The sequence below is a fragment of the Suncus etruscus genome, chromosome X (assembly GCF_024139225.1).
Source record: "Suncus etruscus isolate mSunEtr1 chromosome X, mSunEtr1.pri.cur, whole genome shotgun sequence".
Taxonomy (NCBI): domain Eukaryota; kingdom Metazoa; phylum Chordata; class Mammalia; order Eulipotyphla; family Soricidae; genus Suncus; species Suncus etruscus.
Window position 1 is genome coordinate 51202735 of NC_064868.1, and position 21771 is coordinate 51224505.

A 21771-nucleotide genomic window follows, 5' to 3' on the forward strand; every position below is an offset into this window, starting at 1 on the left:
TAAAACCCATAGATGAGTGAGACCATTCTGTGTTTTTCTCTCTCTCTCTCTCTGACTTATTTCACAGCATAATAGATTCCATGTACATCCATGTATAGGAAAATTTCATGACTTCATCTCTCCTGACAGCTGCATAATATTCCATTGTGTATATGTACCACAGTTTCTTTAGCCATTCATCTGTTGAAGGGTATCTTGGCTGTTTCCAGAGTTTTGCTATGGTAAATAGTGCTGCAATGAATATAGGTGTAAGGAAGGGATTTTTGTATAGTATTTTTGTGTTCCTCAGGTATATTCCTAGGAGTGGTATAGCTGGGTCGTATGGGAGCTTGATTTCCAGTTTTTGGAGGAATCTCCATATTGGAAAGCAAGGTATTTTTTATTAAATAAAACTTTCTTAGTAAGATAATAGAGGGAAAAATGTAAATTCATTATTGAAAACTTAATCTAGGAGTAAGCAAACCTTTCCTAAGCTAGTAAGGGAATTGCCATGAATAAATATCATACTCACTGACAAAGTACTGTGAAGTTTATCTTGTCTTTTTAAGAAACTCCTTTTGGCTGCAAAGGTAGTACAGTAAGTATGATGCTTGTGTTGCCCAAAACAACCCAGATTTGATCCCCACATCGCATATGGTCCACTGAGCCCTCCTAGGAGTGATCCTTGAGTGTGGGGCCAAGAGTAAGCTCTGAACATCTCTGAGTATGGCCCCAAACTCCAAAAGTAAAGACTCTTTCTAACTTTCTGAGAACTGATTTTATGAATTCCCTAATGTTGTATATGAAAATATTTCCATAAAATTATTCTTTGCCTGTTGTCTTAACTTGACCTTCCAGGTGGGGGTGCTGTTGAGAGCCGAATAAATAGTTTGGAAGAGAGATTTTCGAGGTCTTTGGCCAGAGTTGGCTGGCTGGCTCAAGGTGTGTTTTGGAGCTAGCAGCAGGCTGACAAAGGACTCTCTTCTCCCAACCTTTTAACTCTTAACCCTCCTGGCTGTGTGGATTATTTGCACGGATAAATATTACCAAGATCTCCCCCCAAAAGAGGACAAGAGGATGGGAATCAATTTCTCATTCTGGGAGCTCTTTGCGGATACTAAACAATTAGCAAAGGTGTAAACGGGACCCAACAAATGAGGTAACACCTAAGACTTTACCTGTACATGAAGCTTTGTATTGTTTCTTCAAATCTAAATGATAATATAGCTGGATTTTTTGTTCTCTGCTGACTGCCTGTGACACCATTTCTTTCTGCTTAATATAAATCCTCAGCATGGTTTCATTAAACTTCATTCTGAGAAATTAGAATTTGGTTGTTAATAGTAGTCTCCCATGTTACTATTTTTGTTCATTGAGTTTGGTAGGATTCTCTTATAGGGAGTATTACACATTATGTTTGCTTTGCTGAGGATGAGTGTTGGTAGTTTGGCCCCTGGGAGTCTGTGAGGGATTAGGCTGGAAGTTTCTCTTGTCTTTCTCTGCCTATCTTCACCTGATAACCATACCTGATAGGTATAATTGTAAGCAGTGTAAGATGTGATGAGCGGAACTTCTGTGCAGGCATTTACATTCAGGATATGAGTGATGCTTTGAAAGAGCAAACACTGTATCTGAGATGTGGAAACCTACTAATATAGTGGAGATCAGAAGTTTCCTGGGACCTGCTGGGAGAGGAATCTGATTGGAATTCCAGTTACATAGAATTACATGAAATCAGATTCCATAGGGATGACAACTGGGAACATAACCTCACCTAGAAGGGTTGAGGAGTAAGCAGAGCATCTGAGATGTAATATATCCTGATGATTCTTTTTTTTTTTCACCTTAAGCTATATTTTTTTATTTTTTTTATTTAAACACCTTGATTACATACATGATTGTGTTTGGGTTTTAGTCATGTAAAGAACACCACCCATCACCAGTGCAACATTCCATCACCCAATGTCCCAAGTCTCCCTCCTCCCCACCCGACCCCCGCCTGTACTTTAACCAGGCTCTCCATTTCTCTCATACATTCTCATTTTTAGGACAGTTCAAAATGTAGTTATTTCTCTTACTAAACTCATCACTCTTTGTGGTGAGCTTCCTGAGGTGAGCTGGAACTTCCAGCTCTTTTCTCTTTTGTGTCTGAAAAGTATTATTGCAAGAATGTCTTTCATTTTTCTTAAAACCCATAGATGAGTGAGACCATTCTCTGTTTTTCTCTCTCTCTCTGACTTATTTCACTCAGCATAATAGACTCCGTGTACATCCATGTATAGGAAACTTTCATGACTTCATCTCTCCTGACAGCTGCATAATATTCCATTGTGTATATGTACCACAGTTTCTTTAGCCATTCGTCTGTTGAAGGGCATCTTGGTTGTTTCCAGAGTCTTGCTATGGTAAATAGTGCTGCAATGAATATAGGTGTAAGGAAGGGGTTTTTGCATTGTATTTTTGTGTTCCTAGGGTATATTCTTAGGAGTGGTATAGCTGGATCGTGTGGGAGCTTGATTTCCAGTTTTTGGAGGAATCTCCATATCGCTTTCCATAAAGGTTGAACTAGATGGCATTCCCACCAGCAGTGGATAAGAGTTCCTTTCTCTCCACATCCCCGCCAACACTGCTTGTTCTCATTATTTGTGATGTGTGCCAATCTCTGGGGTGTGAGGTGGTACCTCATAGTTGTTTTGATTTGCATATCCCTGATGATTAGTGATGTGGAGCATTTTTTCATGTGTCTTTTGGCCATTTGTATTTCTTCTCTGTCAAAGTGTCTGTTCATTTCTTCTCCCCATTTTTTGATGGGATTAGATGTTTTTTTTCTTGTAAAGTTCTGTCAGTGCCTTGTATATTTTGGAGATTAGCCCCTTATCTGATGGGTATTGGGTGAATAGTTTCTCCCACTCAGTGGGTGGCTCTTGTATCCTGGACACTATTTCCTTTGAGGTGCAGAAGCTTCTCAGCTTAATATATTCCCATCTGTTAATCTCTGCTTTCACTTGCTTGGAGAGTGCAGTTTCCTCCTTGAATATGCCTGTAATGTCCTGGAGTGTTTTGCCTATGTGTTGTTCTATATATCTTATGGTTTTGGGTCTGATATCGAGGTCTTTAATCCATTTGGATTTTACCTTGATGATTCTTTTTTTTTTTTTTTTTTTTTTGGGCCACACCCTGTGACGCTCAGGGGTTACTCCTGGCTATGCGCTCAGAAGTTGCTCCTGGCTTCTTGGGGGACCATATGGGACGCCGGGGGATCGAACCGCGGTCCGTCCTAGGCTAGCGCAGGCAAGGCAGGCACCTTACCTCCAGCGCCACCGCCCGGCCCCGACCTTGATGATTCTTAAAAGGTCAGGTGTGGTGGTGCTGGGGCCCTCCCTGGAACTAAAACCCCTTGGGTTAACCTCACTTGGAAGAGTAGAGGAACAAGCAGATGGTCAGAGATAGGGAGATGGGCCAGCTTCATCAATAGTTTCTCCAGTGCTGTAACTTAAATAATAAATATATAATGAAATATAATCCTCAAACAATTTTCTTATATTCAGCATTACTAGGATTTCTTTATTTTTATTCTACTTGAGATGGCATATTGGTTTGTTGGGGTGGTTTTTCTAAGGGGAACACAAATAGTGGTGTGCAGCGCTTACTCCAGGCTGTAAGGATGACTCCTTACAGTGCTTAGAGAATCATATGGGATGCCAGGGATAATAGCTGGGTTCTTTGTTTGCAAGGAGCTAATTTCTATCTGCTGTACTGTTACTCCAGATTCTATAGTAGGGTATGTTTATGCTTTTTGGTATACAAAATTAGTGCTCCTTCACTATGACCAAAGTGCCCAATACCCTCCACTGCTGTCCTTATGTCACTTCTATTCCTCTCAATCCCCACTCTAAAGCCCTCCTTTCCCCCTACTTCTTGGTAATCTGTATTAATTTTTAATAAATTACTGTGTTATATAGAATTAAAAAGTATTATGTGATTAACTCTGGCATCCCAAGAGGTTCCTTGATCACTGCAAAGAGTAATTCCTGAGTGCAGGCCAAGAATAACCCCTGAGCACCACTGGTCCCAAAACATCAAAAAAAGTTGTTGATAGTTGTATTTCAGTCATACAATGTTCCAGTATACATTCCTTTTCCAGTGTTAATTTCTAACCACCAGTTTCCCTCTGGCTCCTCCTCCATGTCAGCTTATCTATGGCAGACATTTTCTAATTTCTCTTTCTCTTTTTTTCCCATTTTCCTTTAGGCACTGAGGTTTGCAATACTGTTTCTAAAGGGATATAGTGCATATCACTTTACTTCCTTTCACACCTAGTTCTTGTCCAGAGTGATCGTATCCTGGGGCCGGAGAGATAGCATTTAGGTAGAGTGTTTGCATTCCATGCAGAAGGACAGTGGTTCGGCATCCCATATGGTCTCCCAAGACTGCCAGGAGTAATTTCTGAGTGCAGAGCCAGGAGTAACCCCTGAGCACTGCTTGGTGTGGCCCAAAAACAAAAACAAAAACAGAGTGATCATATCCAACTATTATTGTCATAGTTCTACCTTCTTTTCTATTTTTTTAGTGATCCCTTCTTGTATTAATTGTATTCCCCCCATCATTTCTATTGTCTTTGGGTATTATTCTCATACTATATTTTTATATCCTTCAAATGAATGTAATCATTTTATGTCACTCTCTCTCTGATTCATTTCACTCTGCATGATAATCTCCATATATATCCTTGTATAAACAAATTTTATAATGTTAATTTTCTTTTATTTTATTTTTTAAATAATTTTTATTGTGATCAAAGTGACTTACAAATCTTTCACGGTATATTTAAGGTACATAGTCACAATGAATTAGGACCATTCCCACCACCAGTGTTGTCCTCCCTCCATTCCTGTTCCCAGCATGCATCCCATATATCCCACATTTTCCCCCTGGACTGCTCATGTAACTGGTCCCCTTTGTGTATAGCTTGTTGTAGATTAGGTATCAATTTTGTTGTCATTGACTTTGGGTTTGTTGTTTTAGTCTGATCATTTTTTATTTACACTCAATGTTTCAAGTTCTGCGGCTCTGTTGGAAAAAGAAAAGAAAGGGTAAAAAAGCTGGGAGGAGTCCATCCTAAAACAGTGGTCCTCAAACTTTTTAAACAGGAGGCCAGTTCACTGTCTTCCAGGTTGTTGGAGGGCTGGGCTATAGTAAAAACAAAAATTATGAACAAACTCCTTTGCACACTGTATATATCTTATTTTGAAGTGATGAAAAAATGGGAACAAATACAATTTGTGACTAACAGGACGTAGTTTGAGGACCACTGGTAGAGGCTATAAATATCAGTTTAAAAGAAGAAAGGGTAAAAAGAAAAACAAAAACAAAATTTAAAAAAAGCTATGACATAAAACACAACAGCGGCAAAAAATCAACAAAACAACCACAGGAAAGAAAATAAAAAAGTAGAGGAAAAAAAGGAGCCTGGTTGTTATGTTTCTTAACAACTGCTTGATATTCCATATACCATATACCATAGTTTTTTATGCACTCATTTTGGGGCTCATAGGTTAGTTTCAGATTCTGGTTATTGTGAATAGTGCTGCAGTGAGCATAGGGATATAGATGCCTTTTCTTCATTGTCATTTTAGGACCCTGGCGTATATTACCAGGAGCAGTATTACTAAGTCAAATGGAAGCTCAATTTCTTTCTTTTTTTTCTTTTTTTTTTTTTTTGGTTTTTGGGTCACACCCGGTGGTGCTCAGGGGTTACTCCTGGCTGTCTGCTCAGAAATAGCTCCTGGCAGGCACAGGGGACCATATGGGACACCGGGATTCGAACCAATCATCTTTGGTCCTGGATCAGCTGCTTGCAAGGCAAATGCAGCTGTGCTATCTCTCCGGGCCCGGAAGCTCAATTTCTAAGGGTTTTTTTTTTTTTTTTTGAGGAATGTCCATATTGTTTATCCCAAAAGGCTGAATCAGCTTATTTCTGTGAACAGTGAATGAGAGTCCCTTTCTGCCTGCCTTCATACTAGCACTGGTTGTTCTTGGGTGTCCTCAGTTCTATAATCAAAGTCCAAGAGTTGTTATCATCAAGGATTGTCCACTCCCTTGCACTGTTTCTTTATATTATCAAATATGTGTAAGGTCATCAGATATTTTACTTAACCTGGCATGCACTACTATACATCTATTGTCACAAAAGGCAAGATTTCCTCATTTTATAACTGAATAATATTTCATTGTATTTCTGTGTATATATAAACACATGCATATATAATATCTATGTTATATCTATAGGATATGTTTTTCATAAAATTAATAACCAAAAATGTCACAGACTAATTAGTCCTGACATAAGGAATCTTCTGGGGTCCCTTGAAAGGTGGGTGGTTATGAGAGACAGAGGCCAAAGACTCAAGTTGGGGTTCAAGCTCTGTTCCATTTATTCAAAGCAAAAGGTGGAATATTTATACTCAATTTCTTGACAGGTCATGATTTTCAGACAAAGCTAGTTTACCAAAAAGGCATGGAACAAATTGTTAAAGGTTTATTCTGATGCAGGGCAGTTTCGCTTTTGAAGCTGTTTTTTGTTAATCTGAGGACCCTGGCCAGCAAGGTCAGTTAGTATTGTGTTGGTCTTATTTTAGTTTATGCAATCTGAACTGGGGCCTGAAATGTTAACCCTTGACATGAATGCATGTAGGCTAAGAGCAAAGCTAGATTTTAGTCTTATTTTGTAAGACTAAAAGAAAATACTTGAATCTGGGGCCAAAGTGATACCACAGTGGTAAGGTGTTTGCCTTGCATGCGGCCAATACAGGACGGACCCTGGATCGAATCCAGGCATTACATATGGTCCCAGTAGCCTGCCAGGAGTAATTTCCAAGTGCAAAGCCAGGAGTAACCCCTGAGCACAACCTGGTGTGGAACCCACCCCATCCCCCCAGAAAACAAAGAAAATTCTTGAATCTACGCAAATGTTAAATCTGAGTAATCTCTAATTTTTCAGCTGAAGTTCTGTATCAATATTTATGCAGCATCCCCCTTTTTCCTGAAAATCAAATGGGCAGGCAACCAAGGTTTTTCAGGGCCATAATACCTACCTGCATGTACAGGTTACTTTCCAAGAGTCCTTTCTTACAGGTGCTACTTTTTATTCCTCTCTGTGAGTAGAAGAAGTTTGAAAAGATCCTGCAATAATAGACAGCTTTTGAAAAACCTTCCCTCCGGCAGTTAATGCCTTCCTAGGCCTCAGGATTTGTTTACATGGGGGATGATGTTACACACAAAAAAGAGAAAAATGGTATCATTCCAGGATTCAAAATCCTCATTACTGTTTTCAAGACCTTCATTCTTCGGTTGACTTTGTCTTGTTTTTAATAGCCTTGGAACTTTCTGTTACTGAAAATATACTTGCTTTTAGAAAATTGGATATTGTTCTATTGTCTTAAAAACTATATAAGTAAACCTTCGTGCATATTGATCACTCAGCCTAGAATGTCCTTTTCTCACTTTATGTTGCACTGATTTCTATAATTTTTGGAAACAGTGATTTCTATAATTTTTGGAAACAGCACTCCTTTTTTTCCTCAGGGTACTCTCCTTTACTCTTCCTGTTTAATCCTTTCTATGCTCTTGCAGTACTCTGTGCTCTTTTACCTTGCTAGTTAGCATACTGTTCTGTCATTGTTGGTATATGTACCTGTACTTTGTATCACACAGATTGCAGGTAAAAAAAAAAGGCAGAGAATCTTTTATTCATTCCAATGGAATTGCCTAAAGCTAACATTAGGGCCTTACCTATGAAATTTTCTTAGCTTTATAATTATTGTTAAATAAATATATATGACTTAATTTTTTAGGTACATGGTTCAGTGGCCTGGTGGCCGAATCCTTCATCGTCATGAGCTAGACACTTTCCTTGCACAGGCAGTATCTACGCACCTTTATGAGCCAGATCAACTTCAAGAACTCAAGGTGATTTGCTTTCTCCTCATTTAAACTCCTTTTTAAATAAAATTGTAATTTTACTTTAGATATTTTACCGTAGAGCTTGGACGAAGAATAAGTTTTACTATAAATGATGTATTATATATATACTCAAATATTTGTCTGTTAAACTAGAAGGACCCTCATCTTTGCTTCTTTATTGTTAGCTGAGAATGAACAAAAAAGATGAAAATTATCTAAAACAAACTATGACCCCTAGAACTCAGTAAGATTTCTGTCTTTTGCAAGATATACAAAAGGGACTTATTTGGTCTCCCCTGTTTATCTCTGAATAAATTCCCCATTTTATTAATACTTATAGGATGCAGTAAGAAATTTTAAAGGCATAAAGAGGGACCACTGAGACAATACAAAGGTTAAGCCACTTATCTTGCATGTAGTCAACCACAGTTCGCTATCTGGCACTGCATATAGTTTTCCCCAACCCCAAGAATAGTAATCCCATAGATCAGAGTCAGAAGTAAGCCTGAGTACCTCTGGGTTAATACACCTCTCAGAAAAATCTAGAAAAACATAAGGAGATAAAAAAAACTTCCATATAATTGATGACAGTAGAACATAGTAGGTTAGATGGTAAGTCCTCAAGGCACACTGTCTTAGATAAAATTCCTGGCTTCATTACCTCCTGGCTGTGTGACCTTGGACAGCCTTCTTAATCTTTTCAATGTTAATGTTTTCACTTGTAGAGTTAGAGGAATCAGAAAAGTGATTAATGAAAACAGGTTTACAGGGGTAGAGAGTCTTTTATTCTGCTAGTTGTCATTGGGCATTTGTAATATTGTTCACAGATTATAAAATACAGGAAGACTAGCCATTGACAGCTGACAAGAAGTATATGTGTCTGTCCCATCATTTACTAGACCACATGATCTCACAGGCCTTATACAGACCACAAAATGTTCCCCAGGCTAGAGAAATAATACAGTGGGTAGGTTGCTTGACTTGCACACAAGTTCAATCACTGGCACCCCCCTAAGGACCCCCAGAACTTCCTAGAGTAATTTCTGAGTGCAGAAACAGTAAACCCTGAGCATCACAGGTATGCTCCCTAAAAAAAACCTGGGCATTCCCATCCCTATTTTGCATACACAGTATTCAATAAATATTAGCTATTAGTAACAGGGTATTTTTCTCTTTTTTAAAACTTTATTGATTTACTGATTGATTGGTTCTGGGGCCACACCCAGAAGTACCCAGGGGTCAGTCCTGGCTCTGCACTCAGAAATTGCTCTTGGCAAGCTGAGGGACCATATGGGATGCCGGGAATCAAACCAGGTCCATCCTGGGTTGGCCAAATGCAAGGCAAATGTCCTACCGCTGTGCTTTCTCTCCAACCCCTGAATATTTTTCTCTTGACTCTAGTAACCATTGTGTTTTAAAGCTTTAGGCAAAACTCTATCAAGTCTAATAACACTTAGAAAAATTAATTTAAACACAGTCAACTAAGGGAATGACTATGAGACAATCTAAGTCAAATAGTAGGATTGCTTCTGGCTCTGTGCTCAGAAATTATTCCTAGAAAACTCATGGGATTCCAGGAATTGAACCCAGATCAGCCACAGCAAGGCAAATGCCATACCTACTGTGGTATTGCTCTGGCCCTGTGCAATTCCTTTTTTAAATGAATATAATATTGCTTGTAGAGTTATGTTTCTAGAGCAGTTACCAACTTCCAAGCATTTCTAGGAGGGTATCTCCAAGTACTTCCCCTGTTCTTAGAGTTGAATGGTATTCTAAAGGGCCAAAGGCATCATAATTAGAGAGCTAATCCTCACAACTGAGTTTGAGGGGTAGGAGTTGAAAGGGATCCTTGGAGGGAGGAAGATGTGTACACTGCTGATAGGTATGGTGTTGGAATATGTACACAGGAAACCATCACTAACAATACTGTAAATTATGTTACCTCAATACAAAAAGAAAAAAGTAATAAAGCCATCTATATTCTGGGAAAGAGAAATGGCTTAAAGGGCTGTCAGAGCCCCTGAGACAATGAGCACTAATGAGAGTACCCCCTTGTGGAGTGGTGAAGAAAAAGCCACCTAATTTTCCATCTTGGGATAACTAGTTATAACATTCTTATGTTTTTCCAGTCTTTAGTTATGCATTTTATTTATTTGTGATATAATGTGAATTTTATGTTGTAGGGAGTTTAACCTAAGCATAGCATATATATTAACAGAAGGGGGGGCAGTGTGGACATGGCCAGAGATAGCTGAAACAGCTACAGCACTCACCTGTAATGCAAAGGCTCCGGGTTCATACCACATGTTTCCCCAAGCTTTCTTGAGAAGTGACATCTGAGCATTGAGGTGGGTATTGCCACAAACAAGAAAGTATCTAAAAACTTTAATTCAGTGAGTTTTGTTTCAAGTGGTAAAGTACATACCTGGTGTTCTACACCAGCTAATAAATAATAGCTACTAATATAAAGTATTAGGTATGTGCTCTACCACTTGATCTGGCTTTATGGTAGAGCATACACCTTGTATGTATGAGGCCCAGGGTTAAATATTTAGCATTGCATGCCCCTCCATGCCCTATGGCTCTGGTGGCCCTAAGCAGTGCTTAATATAGATCTCACAGTAAAGCGTTTATTAAATGCTATTTAATAAAGGCTTATTAAATACTGTCTTAATAATGTAATTATAATGCTCACCATTTAGTTCCTAGTTTTTCCCTATTACATATAATGTCATACTTAAACTGTTATCCTATGAGGTGCCAGAGATTGAACTTGGGTTAGTTCCATGCAAAACAAGTACTCTACCCACTGTTCTATCACTCCAGCCCCCAAATATGAACATTTGTTAAAGTTCTTTATGTATTTGGGGGAGGGAAAGGGGCCACACCAAACTTGCTAAAGATTATCCCTAGCTCTGTCCTCAGGAGTGACTTCTAATGGTGATTGTAGAATTATGTGATACTAAAGATCTGAACCAGGGTTCATGCAAGGCAAGTACCATAACTCCTGTACTATCTCTTTAAACCCTTTTTAATATATTGCTTAGTTGTAAAATACATTCTCCATTAGCTTTATGTAAATGTACCCATTTATTTCACTGCATCTTGTCCAATATTGCTCTCCCATTAAACTGATCTGTGGCCCCTTCTCTCAGTTGTAGTTTAATATTTTTCTTGTTTGACCAAACTTAAGTGATATATGGATTCAAGTGTCTTATTTTAAAATACCTTATTGAATATCATTACATTACACAAGTTTCATTTATTCATCACTATAAACCAACATCTGTAACAAAAATAATAAGATTGATTGGGGCTTGGCACAACAGGTAAAGCTCTTGCCTTGAATGTGGCTGACTTGAGTTTGGTTCTGAGCACTCCCTCTGGTCCCCTGAGGACTTCCATGAGTTATTCCTGAGCACAGACCCAGGTGCAAGCCCTGAGCACCATCAGGTATGGCAAAAAGAGTAAGAATTAATTTTAGTTTTATTATATAAATTTTAAGAGTAGAAATCTTAGTTTCTTTTATTGGAAATTAATGTATTTTAAAAGTTTTAAAGCTCTTGTTTGTTTTTAAATAATGTATATTCTTTAAAATTTCTCAAGGAAAGACATGGCTGAAAACTGTCTTATACTTACTTAAATGTCTATATTAAAAGATAACATGTTCAAATTTCAGTGAAATAATCAATATAATAGGAGTAAGAACCAATGTAACATAAGAATATCTGCATAGTAGTTTTTATTTTTGATCATTTCAGATTGAGAAACTAGATGCCCGAGGGATCCAACTTGCTGCCCTCTTCATGAGTGGGGTTGACACAGCTTTGTTTGCTAATGATGCCTGTGGCCAGCCAGTTCACTGGGAGCATTGCTGCCCCTGGATATACTTTGATGGAAAACTGTTCCAGAGCAAGCTAATTAAAGCAGGCCAAGACCGAGTATCCCTGGTTGAGCTCTGTGATGGCCAGGTACTGTCACCTGATAATTACTATCTCTTCTATGTGGTTAGAGGTGAATGGACAAGAGGGCAAAGGATCAGAATCACAGTAGAGGGAGGCAGCAGAAGTACAAGAATGTGTCTAACTTAACCAACTTGTTCAATGATAGACCCACAGCCCAGTGTGTCTAATATTAATATACTATAATAGCATATGTTGGCATGCCATGGCTAGCTTGCTTCAGACATGTTAGAGAAATTCTCAGAATTCTCTCAAGGAAAGTGGGTGCACAAATGGCAGATTATGAAATATGAGAAGCCACACGCAGTTGTGCTGGAAAACAGCACCCTGGTTTATTGTTCAAATATCGGGTATATATTGGGGATTTTTGCCAGTCATGGTTTTTTTATGGTATGAAAAAATGATCCCAGTAGTTTCTTTGTAAGGTACAACACATCTCTCTTGTTATTAGAAGTTTTATCAGTATATGTTGATCTTCAAAACCATTCACATGCCTCTAGGTGGTTTGCAGACCTTATGAATAGATACATTTCTGGATGAAATAGGGTAAATTTTAACATCACAAAGTAGTTCCTCTCTGGCCAGGCCCTGGGTGTCAATTCTGTTGTAGGTTAAAGGATTTAGCAAGAAGCCAAAGTTTTCCAATTAAATTTCCTTTTTACCCAAGGGAACAGATTTTTTACATTTAAAGCTTTCCCAGATAACTAACTTCCTAAAGTTTGACTAGACACAGTTTTCTAGAAGAGGCATAAAAAGAGACTAACTTATGTGAAAGAGATGCAAGTCTATACCTGGTAAAAGTTTTTTTTTTCATAATTATTAATTTTTTCCTTTATTTAATCACCATGGTTACATACATGATTGTAGTTGAATTTCGGTCATAAAAAAGAACACCCCCTTCACCAGTGCAACCTTCCCACCATCAATAGCCCCATCTCCCTCTTTCTCCACCATTGCCTGTATTCCAGACAGGCATTCTATTTCTCTCACTCAGTAACATTGTCATAATAGTGTGGCCATCTCTCTAACTCAAATTCACCACTCTATGTGGTAAGCTTCACATTGAGAGCCAGACCTTCCAGCCCTCATGTCTATTGTCTCTGGGCATTATTACAATAATATTTTTTATTTTCTTTCTTTCTTTTTTTTTTTTTTTTGGTTTTTTGGGCCACACCTGGCTTGTTCAGGGGTTACTCCTGGCTATCTGCTCAGAAATGGCTCCTGGCAGGCACGGGGGACCATATGGGACTCCGGGATTTGAACCAACCACCTTAGGTCCTGGATCTGTTGCTTGCAAGGCAAACACTGCTGTGCTATCTCTCTGGTTCCTTGATTTTCTTAAAACCCATAGATGAGTGAGACTGTTCTGCATCTTTCTCTCTCTCTGACTTATTTCACTCAGCATAATAGATTCCATGTACATCCATGTATAGAAAAATTTCATGACTTCATCTCTCCTGACAGCTGCTTAATATTCCATTATGTATAGGTACCACAGTTTCTTTAGCCATCATCCTTTGAAAGGCATCTTGGTTGTTTCCAGAGTCTGGGTATTATAAATAGCACTGCAATAAATATAGGTGTGAAGAAGGCATTTTTGTATTGTGTTTTTGTGTTCCTAGGGTATATTCCTAGGAGTGGTATACCTGGATCATATGGGAGCTCAATTTCCAGTTTTTTGAGGAATCTCCATATTGTTTTTTATAAAGACTGAACTAAATGTAATTCCCACCAGTAGTGAATGAAAGTTCCTTTCTCTCCACATCCCTGCCAACACTTATTGTTACTGTTCTTTGGGATGTGTGCCAGTCTCTGTGATATAAGATGGTACTCATTATTTTGATTTGCATCTCCCTAATGATTAGTGACGTGGATATTTTTCATATGCCTTTTGGCCATTTGTCTTTCTTCTTTGAGAAAGTGTTCATTTCTTCTCCCCATTTTTGATGGGGTTAGATTTCTTTTCTTGTTAATTTCTATCAATACCTTGCATATTTTCGATATTAGCCCCTTATCTGATGGGTATTGGGTGAATACCAATACCACCCATTCTGTGGGTGGATTTTGTTTCATAGGCACTATTTTCTTTGAGGTGCAGAAGCTTCTCAGCTTAATGTAGTCCCATCTGTTTATCTCTGCTTCCATTTGTTTGGAAGATGCCTTTAGTCTCAATGTCATGGAGTGTTTTACCTAGGTGCTGTTTTATATACTTAAGTTTTCAGGCTTGATATCAAGGTCTTTAAAACATTCGGATCTGACCTTTGTGTGTGGTGTTAGATGGAGGTCTGATTTCGCTCTTTTGCAAGTGGCTGACTAGTTGTGCCAACGCTACTTATTGAAGAGGCTTTCCTTCCTCCATTTTGAATTTCTTTCCCCTTTATCAAATATTAATTGTATGTCTGGGGCACATTCTCTGAATGCTCAAGTCTGTTGCATTGATCTGGAAATCTGTCTGTATTCCAGTACCATGCTGTTTTAATGACTATAGCTTTTTAATACAATTTAAAGTTGGGGAAAATGATGTCTTCCATATTCCTTTTCCCAAGTATTGCTCTAGCTATTTGCGGGTGTTTATTGTTCCAGATGAATTTCAGGAGTGCTTGATCCATTTCTTTGAAGAATGTCATGGGTATCTTTACAACAGAATCGATACCCAATCTACAACAAGCTATACACAGAGGGGACAAGTTACACTAGCAGTCCAGGGACAAATGAGGATGCATACAGGGAACAGGTATGGAGGGAGGAGAACATTAGTGATGGGTATGGCCCTGATGAAAGATTGATAATATAGTGACTTTGTCACTATAAAAGTATTTTTAAAATGCTAAATACAACATGATTGCTCCAAAATAGTTATTGTACCAATAAAGGAAAATTAATGATTTTCTATATTTTTAGCCTTGTTTACATACATATCAGTCCTTGGAACATAAATGATTATCCATAAAAGGTTGTTGTTTTTTGTTTTTTGTTTTTTTTTTTGGTTTTTGGGCCACACCCAGCGGTGCTCAGGGCTTACTCCTGGCTGTCTGCTCAGAAATAGCTCCTGGCAGGCACGGGGGACCATATGGGACACCGGGATTCGAACCAACCACCTTTGGTCCTGGATCGGCTGCTTGTAAAGCAAACACCACTGTGCTATCTCTCCAGGCCCCATAAAAGATTTTTATTTCTTTGATTACTACCCTACTGCCCATACTTTTATCTCACCAAATTTTTGGTCCATTGCATAGAAGAATGTCTCTACTAATGAAAATACAACATATTAAATATAAAAATGTTAATGGGTATTTTTAGAGGGATTTCATTAAATCTGTACAATGCTTTGGGGAGTATTACCATTTTAATTATGTCAGTCCTACCAATCCATGAGCATGGTATGTGGCTCCATTTTCATGTGTGCTCTTTTATTTCTTTTTGTTTGTTTGTCTGTTTTTGTTTGTTTGTTTTTGAGTCACACCCAGCAGTGCTCAGGGGTTACTCCTGGATCTATGCTCAGAAATTGCTCCTGGCAGGCTCGGGGGACCATATGGGATGCTGGGATTTAAACCACCGTCCTTCTGCATGCAAAGCAAACACTTTACCTCCATGCTATCTCTCTGGCCCCGCTCTTTTATTATTGAAGCACGGTTTTGTAGTTTTCTTTGTACAGGTCCTTCACCTCTGTAATCAACTTGACTCCAAGATATTTGAGTTTGTGTGACACCAATGTGAATGCGATAAGTGTGACATTAATTCATGACATTAATGTGAATGGGGTTAATATGAATTGTTTTTTAAATGTCATTTCTTCTCTATAATTATTGATGTACAAGAAGGCCATTGATTTTTGCGTGTTAGTTTTGTAGCCTGCCACTTTGCTATATGAGTCTATTGTTTCTAGAAACTTTTTGGTAGAGGCTTTAGGGTTTTCTAAATATAGTATCATGTCATCTGCAAATAGTGAGAGCTTGATTTCTTCCTTTCCTGTCTGAATGCTCTTGATATCTTTTTCTTGTACTAGATTTAGTAGGAAAAGCTTTTAGTTTATCTCCATTGAGAATAATATTTGCCATTGGTTTGTGGAAGATGGCCTTGACTATATTGAGAAAAGTTCTTCCATTCCCATCTTGATGAGAGTTTTTATCAAGAATGGGTGTTGGACCTTATCAAATGCTTTCTCTGCATCTATTAATATGATCATATGGTTTTAATTTTCTTTTGGTTGATATGGTATATTATGTTGATTGATTTACATATGTTAAATCATCATTGCATTCCAGGAATGAAATCTATGTGGTCATGGTGTATGACCTTCTTGATGAGGTATTGGATCCTGTTTGCTAGAATTTTGTTGAGGATGTTTGCATCTGTGTTCATCAGGGTTATTTGGTCTGTAATTTTCTTTTTTGTGGCATCTCTGTCTGGTTTTGGTATCAAGGTGATGTTAGCTTCATAAAAACTATTTGGGAGTGTTCCTTATTTTTTCAATTTTATGAAAGTGTCTGAAAAGGATTGGTAGTAGTTCCAGGGCCTGGGCTTTTATTTTTGGGAAGACTTTTGATTACCATTTTAATTTCCTCAGTAATATTGGGTCTGTTTAGTTATGCTAGATCATCTTGGTTTAACTGTGGAAGATTATGAGCCCAAGAATTTATCCACTTCTTCCGGGTTCTCATGTTTTGTGGCATAGAGTTTCTAGTCTCTGATTACCCTTTGAATATCTGCAGTATCTGTAGTGATCTCCCCTTTTCATTTCTATTCCGGTTTATTAGGTTTCTCTATTTCTTTGTGAGTTTTGCTAATGGTTTATCAATCTTTTTTATTTTTTTAAGAACCAACTTTTGCTGTCATTGATCTTTAGAATTGTTTTTTTTGGTTTTCCACTTCATTGATTTCTGGTCTAAACTTTGGTTTTTCCTTCTGCCTACCTATTTTTGGTTCCTTTTGTTGATCATTTTCTACTTTTATAAGCTGTGACATTAAACTTTTTATTGTTTTTGGTTTTTGGGCCACACCCAGCAGTGCTCAAGGGTTACTCCTGGCTGTCTGCTCAGAAATAGCTCCTGGCAGGCACGGGGGACCATATGGGACACCGGGATTCGAACCAACCACCTTTGGTTCTGGATCAGCTGCTTACAAGGCAAACACCGCTGTGCTTTCTCTCCGGGCCCGACATTAAACTTTTTATATAGACCTCTTCCTTTCTGATTTGTGCTTGCAAAGCAATACATTTTCCTCTTAGTACTGCTTGTGCCATCACTTCTGGTAATTTTTTCTTTATTGTCATTTATTTCCAGAAATGTTTTGATTTCCTCTTTGATTTCATCCCCAATTCACTGGTTATTCAGTTGTGAATTGTTTAATTACCAGGTGTTGAAGTTTTTCTTCTATTTCCCTTTATAGTTCATTTTTTTTAGAGAGAGGAGAGGGATGAGAGAGAGAAAGGAGTGAGGGAAGAGTGAAAGGAGGGAGGGGAAGGAGGGGGAGAGGGACAGGGACAGGAAGAGAGGAGACAGGGAGAGAGCTGTAGTACACTTCTAATTTCAGTGTACTGTGATCTGAGAAGATTGTCTTTACAATTTCTATCCTCTTGATTTTATGTCGATATATTTTATAGGCCAGCGTGTGGTATATTCTGGAGAATGAACCATGTGCATTGGAGAAGAATGTGTATCCAGTTTTGGGGGGATGGACTGCCATATATATGTGTGTGTGTGTATGTATGTATGTATATATACATATATGGGGCACTTTTCAGAGCTAATATATTATTGTTGATTTTCAGTCTGGTTGACCTATCAAGGGACGACAGGGAAATATTGAGGTCTCCACTATTATGATGTTGCCATTTAAAGTCTTCTCTCAGATTTGTCAACAATTGTATTTAATAGTTTGATGCTCCCTTGTTTGGTGTGTATATGATTAGGTGTGTGATTTCTTTCTGTTATACATATCCCTTGATTAGTACAAAATGTCCATCTTTGTCCCTTATAGCTTTTCTAGTCTACAGTTTATATCATCATATACTAGTATGGCCACTCCAGCTTTTTTAAGGGAGTTGTTTGCTTGGATGATTTTCCTCCAGCCTTATATTTGGAGGTAAATGCTCAAATATATGCAAACTTAATACAGCAGAAGAGAGATTCATATTTATGCCAAATAAATGTAACTAAGCATGAGAAATCTCACCCTCACTATCAGAGAACTTTGGTCAGCCATCTGCACTGTGGAAAGTCCTCTCACTTGGCCTTCTCAATGGTATCTAAGACGGTAGCAGTGACATTGGCAGGTTATTTTATGAGCTTGAACTTGTCATATTCCTTTATTACTCTTGAGTATTTCTTGTCCATAGAATACTCAGATTTACTATATGTCTTTCTTCAGTTCTTAATTTTTCATTTTCCTTATGTATCAAAATTTAAAGTCACTTTTCAAAATTATGATTTTTTCTTCTCTCTCATTCTTTTTTCCCTTATAGACACTGTGATTTGCAATATTTGTTACTGAAGGGATAGTTTTATCTCCTTTCAGCACCTACTTGTCCAGATGATCATTTCCAACTGTCATTGTCATAATGGTTCCTTCTCTGCTCGTATTGCACTCCACTGCTATTTGCGGCAAGCTTCCTAACATAGACTGGTCCTCCTGCTATCTGGCCCATTTAGAACAAGATTGCTGTGGCAGAGTGATAGCACAGCGATAAGGCATTTGCCTTGCACATGGCTGACTGGGGTGACCTGGGTTTGATTCCCAGCATCCCATATGATCCTACCAGCCTGCCAGGAGCGATTTCTGAGTGCAGAGCCAGGAGTAACCCTTGAGTGCCCTCAGCTGTGGCCCAAACCCCCCAAAAAGAACAAGATTGCTGATCTCTAGATTAGTAACATGGTCTGATAATCAAGAGAGTTTAGGAGCAATGATCCTATGTAGTGTATCTGAGACCCACCCATTCCTGGGAGGGGTCTTGGAAAAGTTAGATAAGGCTGGGACCAAGGGAATTCGGCCCTTTTTGGCCGTTTCCTTTGGCCCTGAAGATGGCTGAAGTGAGTTAAGACGCAGGGCTAGCCTAGAATGGCTGAATGCTTGAAAGGTTATGAGTAGGCCACACACATGTGGTGGATAGGGCATGAATAAAGTTGTTGCTCCCTAACGCCTGCCTGTGAGTGAGTGATTACGCCGATTACCTGGGCCTGGAACCTGCCGGTTCATGGGGGTTGCTGAGCCACGTGGCCTGAAGTGGCAGAAAGAAATCCTTCACCATCCATCGCCATCCAGCCCCATCATTAATTATTTGATACAACAATCCTATAAATGAAAAGACAGTTATAAAAGGCTTTCTATATGTTAATCTTCTTTTGTCTTTAACCAAATTTGATCTCTGTCTTTAATGTGGTCAATTTGCCTTCCTTACAAGCCCTTAATCAAAACTAATGTGATGTTAGTATGGTATTATAAAAGAATAGGAATTTTGATGCAGGGTGGCTTCTGTGAGTTTATTACTTTGAATCATTTAACTTTAGGCCTTGAATCCCTTAATGGGAATACAATCCTAAAACTATAACTAGAGTGCCCAATACAGATCATAGGAGAAGCTATTAAAATGGTAGCTGCTATTTTTATTTTGTTCCTTGTTTGAAGGCGGACTTGGCAACCAAAGTGGAAAAAATGAGACAAAGTATCCTTGAAGGAGTCAACATGAAATATCCAACACCTTCTGCTCTACTTCCATCACCTACCTTTGTGCCTTCCATGGTACCGTCTCTATACCCTGTACCACTTTATTCCCGAGCCATGGGCTCAGTAACACCTCCCCCTCAAGGAAGGAGCCGGGGGTTTGCAGGTCAGTATCTCAAAATAAAGTATTGTTCATCTTCATTCTGTTTCATAATATTGTATACTATGGATATGGAGAGTTACAGAATCTTCTGTATGATCACATTTACCTTGTATGCTATGTTATGATACTATTAAGAGCAGTTTATTGAGATTAGGGATTTCATTCAAGAATAAGGTCCATTAATCTTCCACATCATGCTCTATAAAGGTGGTGATGAGTCTCTAAGGATTTGACTCTGACCAACCATATTTATGAAGTAACTGCAGAAATCAGAAATTATTGCTCTTGAGAACTATAACCCTAGACGACCTGATCTTCATGGTTGCTGGTAGCTCACTCATTCCCCATAGGCAGATATAGGAGCTTTCAAGAAGAGAGTGAGAGAAGAGTAAATGAAAAATGAACAGTGTTAATGGACAACAGTAGCCTATAAACTTATTTCCCATGGAGGTAATCTTACCATACTTTAAAAAGCATGGAGAGGAGGGCTGGAGAGATAAAACAGCTGTAGGGCATTTGCCTTGCATTCAGCCAATCCAGGACAGATGGTGGTTCGAATTCCAGCATCCCATAGGGTCTCCCAAACCTACCAGGAGTGATTTCTGAGTGCAGAGCCAGGAGTAACTCCTGAGCACTACCGGGTGTGCCCCCCAAAAATAAAAAATATAAAAGCGTGGAAAGGAATTACTCATGGTTCTTGCATTCCTGGAGTTGCAGAACACACATATATTATGGTGATACCTTAGCTATAACTTAATGATTAATATAATATACAGTTATGCACAGGTAATTATATACTGATCCTATAATTCATTCAGTTTGTTTATTGGTAAAGCAGGATTTTTTTTGGTTTTTGGGCCACACCCATTTGACACTCAGGGGTTACTCCTGGCTATGTGCTCAGAAATCACCCCTGGCTTGGGGGGACCATATGGGATGCCGGGAGATCGAACGTCTGTCCATCCTATGCTAGCGCTTGCAAGGCAGACACCTTACCTCTAGCGCCACCTCCCCGGCCCCTAAAGCAGGATATTTTAATAGGTATGCTTTAACATAAAATATTGAGATTCTGGGGCCGGCGAGGTGGCGCTAGAGGCAAGGTGTCTGCCTTGCAAGCCCTAGCCAAGGAAAGGACCACGGTTCTATCCCCCGGCGTCCCATATGTTCCCCCCAAGCCAAGGGCAATTTCTGAGCACTTAGCCAGGAATAACCCCTGAGCATCAAACGGGTGTGGCCCGAAAAACCAAAAAAAAAAAATTGAGATTCTGTGGTCAGATGAAGGTGTCATTGTTATGATTGAAGATGTTTGTCATCATTACTTTAAAATAATAAAGTTTGAGCCTAAGATATAGTGCAGCAGTTAAGATTTTTGCCAACCCTAGTTTAAATCCTTGTCACTATGTATGGTTCCCCAAGCACCATCAGGGGTCACAACTGAACACAAAGCCAGAAATAGCCCCAAGCACTGATGGGTATGGCCCAACCTCCTCCCTCACAAAGAATAATAATAAAGCTTAAACCAGGAAAGTAGTAGTAGAGCACATGCCTTGGATATATAAAGCACTTGGTCAAGAAAAAATAATATTAAAATAGTAAAACTAAAAATAAGTATATTATAAGGTCACAATATTTAGTATAAATGTTTAAGTCTATACTGTGCTTAGATTAACAGTGAGCATCTACTCTGATTATACACTATTTAGGCAGCTAATGATCAAGTCTTACAAACCAAATAAACTATTCCATTACTTGAAGTTGACTTTACATATTCTTTCTTTGCCTCCTGATATTATTGTTTCAAAAGACAATTTTATGCAAAGCTAATTTCTTTGGACATCCTCATATTGCCATAATTCACAGCCGATGCTTAATTTCCAGTTACTGATAGTTCATGGGGAGTCTCTTTCCTCCTAAAAGGCCACAGTGAGATCCTCAACTGCTATTCTTCCTTGTTCTCTTAGTAGGAGTTTGCATGCTATTTCCTTAGTCTCCAACTTTTATAGAAATAAAGACCTCTTTAGCAACAACCTGCTTAATGATTGAAAG

General features: G+C 38.7%; 1 protein-coding gene across 1 annotated transcript in view; it reads left to right on the forward strand.

Moving 5' to 3' along the window:
• FAM120C (family with sequence similarity 120C) overlaps nt 1–21771 on the forward strand; it is a 142920-nt gene that overhangs the window by 110918 nt on the left and 10231 nt on the right. Inside the window, exons 11-13 of the mRNA XM_049767161.1 lie at nt 7833–7947; nt 11703–11912; nt 19527–19728. Of these exons, the coding sequence (XP_049623118.1) occupies nt 7833–7947; nt 11703–11912; nt 19527–19728 (527 nt within the window). The remainder of the gene's footprint in view (nt 1–7832; nt 7948–11702; nt 11913–19526; nt 19729–21771) is intronic.